The 3,893-nt window shown below is 32.3% G+C and overlaps 1 protein-coding gene and 1 pseudogene across 3 annotated transcripts; one reads left to right on the top strand and one right to left on the bottom strand.

Moving 5' to 3' along the window:
• The window catches only part of LOC118750407, a 12,397-nt pseudogene that overhangs the window by 1,739 nt on the left and 6,765 nt on the right, over nucleotides 1-3,893 (bottom strand).
• On the top strand, nucleotides 42-2,200 carry LOC118750406 (zinc finger BED domain-containing protein 1-like). Of its 3 annotated transcripts, XM_036485128.1 has the most exons (4): nucleotides 48-484; nucleotides 810-1,138; nucleotides 1,285-1,474; nucleotides 1,537-2,199. In XM_036485128.1, exons 1-4 carry the CDS (start codon nucleotides 370-372, stop codon nucleotides 1,935-1,937), a joined length of 1,035 nt encoding a protein of 344 aa, XP_036341021.1. In that variant the 5' UTR covers nucleotides 48-369; the 3' UTR covers nucleotides 1,938-2,199. The 3 variants fall into 3 exon arrangements, with proteins under 3 accessions (XP_036341022.1, XP_036341020.1, XP_036341021.1); XM_036485129.1 differs by lacking the exon at nucleotides 810-1,138 and having other exon boundaries at nucleotides 42-769; nucleotides 1,537-2,200; XM_036485127.1 differs by having other exon boundaries at nucleotides 43-1,138; nucleotides 1,537-2,200.

The following is a 3,893-nucleotide window of genomic DNA, read 5'->3' as shown; positions in this document are numbered from 1 at the left end:
AATTTGATATATGATTGGTAATAAAAAATGTTCAATAACTAAAATAATAAAATTATATATCAAATTAAAGGTATTTTTATACTCTTTCTGATAAAGATATCTTTTATTACAGTTAATTACGTATTTTTTTAGAAAAACATACATTTTTATTAAAAAATGGTCATAATTTGGTCTTTTTAGTTTTTCTCGAAGTATGTATGTATTATGTATATGATATACATATCAGATGAAAGGTATGTCAAATATGCTTCCAACCATATCCACGTTATTGAAAATTCCACTTTTACCTTTTTACTTGTTAAGAGCTCGTACATTGAGACTTATTCTGGTTTTCGTACGAATCGAAAATTTCAAATTTTTGTATAGTAAATGATAGGAAAATTTCAAGATTTTCGATTCGTACGAAAACAAGAATACGCTTCATTGTTTTTTTTTATAAATTTTAACAGAAAACGATATGGTTTGTGTGGAGCTTGGGGCTTTTCCAGCTGATTTTAAAAAAGACATAGCAAACCTTAAGGAAAAACTTCGTGAAATAGTTAATAACTGGGGCATCAGCGATGATCAGATAATAGCATTTGTCACTGACGGAGGAGCCAATATCAAAGGCGCAGTGAAACAAGAATTTGGAGAGTCGAAGCACGTAACCTGTTTTGGTCACACTATCAATAATATTGGTCAAGCGATCATTCAAAATAACAATGACGATGCTATCGACGATGATGAAAACGAAACGGAAGGAGGCACGCTAAAGGATCTTTTAAAAAAGGTAAAGAAAATAGTAAAGTTTTTTCGAACGAGCGAGGTGGCTGCGAAAAAGTTGAGAGATTACCAAAAAAGCAACGGTCAGTCAAACTTAAAGCTGATTCAAGAAGTGAGAACAAGGTGGAACTCTTGTTTTGAAATGCTGGAACGTTTTATGACATTGTCTACATGTATTGCACAAGTAATTCTTCAGCTACAAATGGATAAGAACACGAGGGCCCGCACGCCTAATATGGTCACTGCTGAAGAAGTGGACGCTCTTAAAGAAGTAACGGATATTCTTAAGCCTTTGCATGAAATTACAAGTGAACTCTGCGGTGAAAAAAATGTAAACATAAGCAAGTGCATTCCATTGGTTGCAGGATTAAAAAAGGTTAAAGAAATAATTAGTAAATTGTTTCTAGAGTCATTTTGTACTTTTAAGATGACGTAGTAGACGTTGTAGACATTAACCAATAGATGAACAAAATGATTAATAATGAATTTGGCTGTAAATAAATCTAAATCTATATTTTACAGGCAACAATGATCATCGAACCGACTACAGCAATAGGCAAAATAGCAAAAGACGTCCTGTTGACCGAGGTCCAACGTTACGCAAATTTGGAGGCGGTGGTTATTTACGGTGTGGCAACAATACTTGATCCAAGGTACAAGAAGGCTGCCTTCGAAAACTCAATCTACTGTTCGCGGGCTGCTGCTTTTATTGGTACATTAGACAAATACCTATTTATCATAAACAACTATTTCTGTTTTTTAAACTTTGAATAGGTAACTTATTAATAACCAGCCAAACCCAAAGTAATGAATCTGTGGAAAGTATCGCTGAGCTTCAAACATCGGACGAAGGAGGCATATGGTCATATTTAGATCAAAACATTAGCAACAGTCAATGCAATAGAAGTAACGTTTCGGAAATAAATTCGGACCAGCTGCGAGCTTATTTAATCAGGCCAGCTGTTTCTCGAAAATTAAACAAAAACCCTTTAACAACTTGGCAGGCGTTGAAAAATGATTTTCCTTTGCTTTTTCCAATTGCCCAAAAACATTTGTCAGTTATGGCAACGTCAGTCCCATGTGAGCGACTATTTTCACATGCTGGACTTATAGCAACCCAGTTGAGGAACCGTCTCTCACCCGAACATTTAAATATGTTAGTATTTTTGCGGTAAATTGAGGAAGAAATGTGGGACATATGAGGCTATTAGCGCAAGACTTGGTCTTGGTCTGTACAACCACTCTTACAGTGGCCGTAAAAATAATAGCACTTTAATATTTGGACATGTTTTGACTTAATTTTAAAATATTATATATGTAAAATTCAACAAAATTTCCAAATTAAAAAAAAAAGTTGGGTTGGCAGTTTCAATTTTGGTATTATAAAATGCAAGTTTGAAGTAGCTACAAATTGAAAAAGTTTGAAATTTTTTTTTGCATATATGATATTTGTTGAGGAATGAACTACATATATTTTTTATAAACAATTTATGAACATTGAACCAACAAAAGAAAATGAAGTCAAACATGTCCAAATATTAAAGTGCTCTAATTTTTATGGTCACTGTAGATCCAAAATTTTTTTTTCATTCAATTGTTGATTTTTTAGAACTATGTAAGTGGTACAACTTAGTTATTTCCAGTGTTCTATTTCGATAAAAATTCTTCAAAAGTGATGGAAACTTTAAGGAATTTTGGATATGTATTCTTATTTTTCTCAGTATAAATATTGATACATTGTTTTAAGGAAAAATGATTTAAATGAAGCGTATATTTTTTTTATTGAATCTTGTGCAAACGGTTGAAAATATAATGTTTGCGAAATGTGTGAAACACGAATTTAATATGTAATTATCTATGTATACAACCTTGTGGTCAGCTGTTTAAGTTAAATGACATTTTGACCAGTTTTGGCTATTTTTCTTTTGGTTGTTAAACGTTTATAATTGTTCTATAAAAGTCTAGCACATTACATAACCAGCACCATATAAACCCACATTTCAAACACTTAACACATTTTAAACAGCTGACCTCAAGGGTATATAAAAAATATAATAAAAAATGTGATTTTAGAATTACTAAATTAAAGTACATAAATGCTATATATATGTATACATATGATGTACCTGTGTAATCTATAATAGGACTGTTCGGGATATTGTAAAAATGGTCTTGGCTTTGTATTTGCATTTGCAAATTATATACTTGCCACCATGGTAACCGTTGTGAATTTACAAATGCGCCGAAATATGCAAATGCAATACCATGTGCACATGATCTTATGGTCACTGCTGAACAGACCTATTATTTTGTTCCTTGTTTACTTAAAGATCTCGCCTTAAAAAGCAAAATCATACATTGTCATTAAATGTAAGAGGTTTTTATTCGTGGTATAAGTATAAACATAACAGAACTATGTAAATATGGGCGAATTTCCTTTGTATTTGTAAAGCAAGAACTTAGTTTCTATACATCTACATTTGTTATTTCTTTTAATTGATATAAAAAATACATGATATATTTGATAAATATTTAAATTTTTATCTGATGCATTTTTGAGATATTTATGATATTTGAGAAAAAGATATTTATTTTTTTTTTGTTGTGAAGGCAAAAGCCAGTTTCAAAAAGCAATTTAAGTGAAAAATGATTTTTTCATTTAAATTTAATATGGGAACTGACAGAAAAGATAATAATTTTTCACTTAAATTGCTTTAGTGAAACCGGCAGTACGGATAATTAATCACATTAATGTAAGTTCAATTGAATCTCTTTCGATTTGAGGTATCATGCTCTCAAACAAACTTTTAAAATTGCAGTGGAAAAAATTGTTGAAAATTCGAAAAAATTCGAATTAAATCGAATTTGCACCACCCAATTTCGAATCGAATAATCGAATGGTTGGGCAATGTTCGAAATTCGGAAAAAATCGAATTTCAACCCCCACTACCCATCCCTAATCCTCATCCCAATTTGCTAAACGACGTCTTAACGACGTCGTTTCCGACTCGTTTTGGTGAACAATTTGTTCGCCGGCGACGGTCGCAAACGACTCGCCGGCGAACTCGCCGTCGGATGAAAAGTACACTTCGCCGGCGGGCCGCAAAAACGCTTCACCAAAGCGACGTCGT

The sequence above is a fragment of the Rhagoletis pomonella genome, unplaced genomic scaffold, assembly GCF_013731165.1.
Source record: "Rhagoletis pomonella isolate Grant_MI unplaced genomic scaffold, Rhpom_1.0 Rhpom_scaffold_00224, whole genome shotgun sequence".
Taxonomy (NCBI): domain Eukaryota; kingdom Metazoa; phylum Arthropoda; class Insecta; order Diptera; family Tephritidae; genus Rhagoletis; species Rhagoletis pomonella.
Note: the sequence above shows the minus strand (reverse complement) of the source record. Positions and strands in the feature narration are given on the sequence as shown.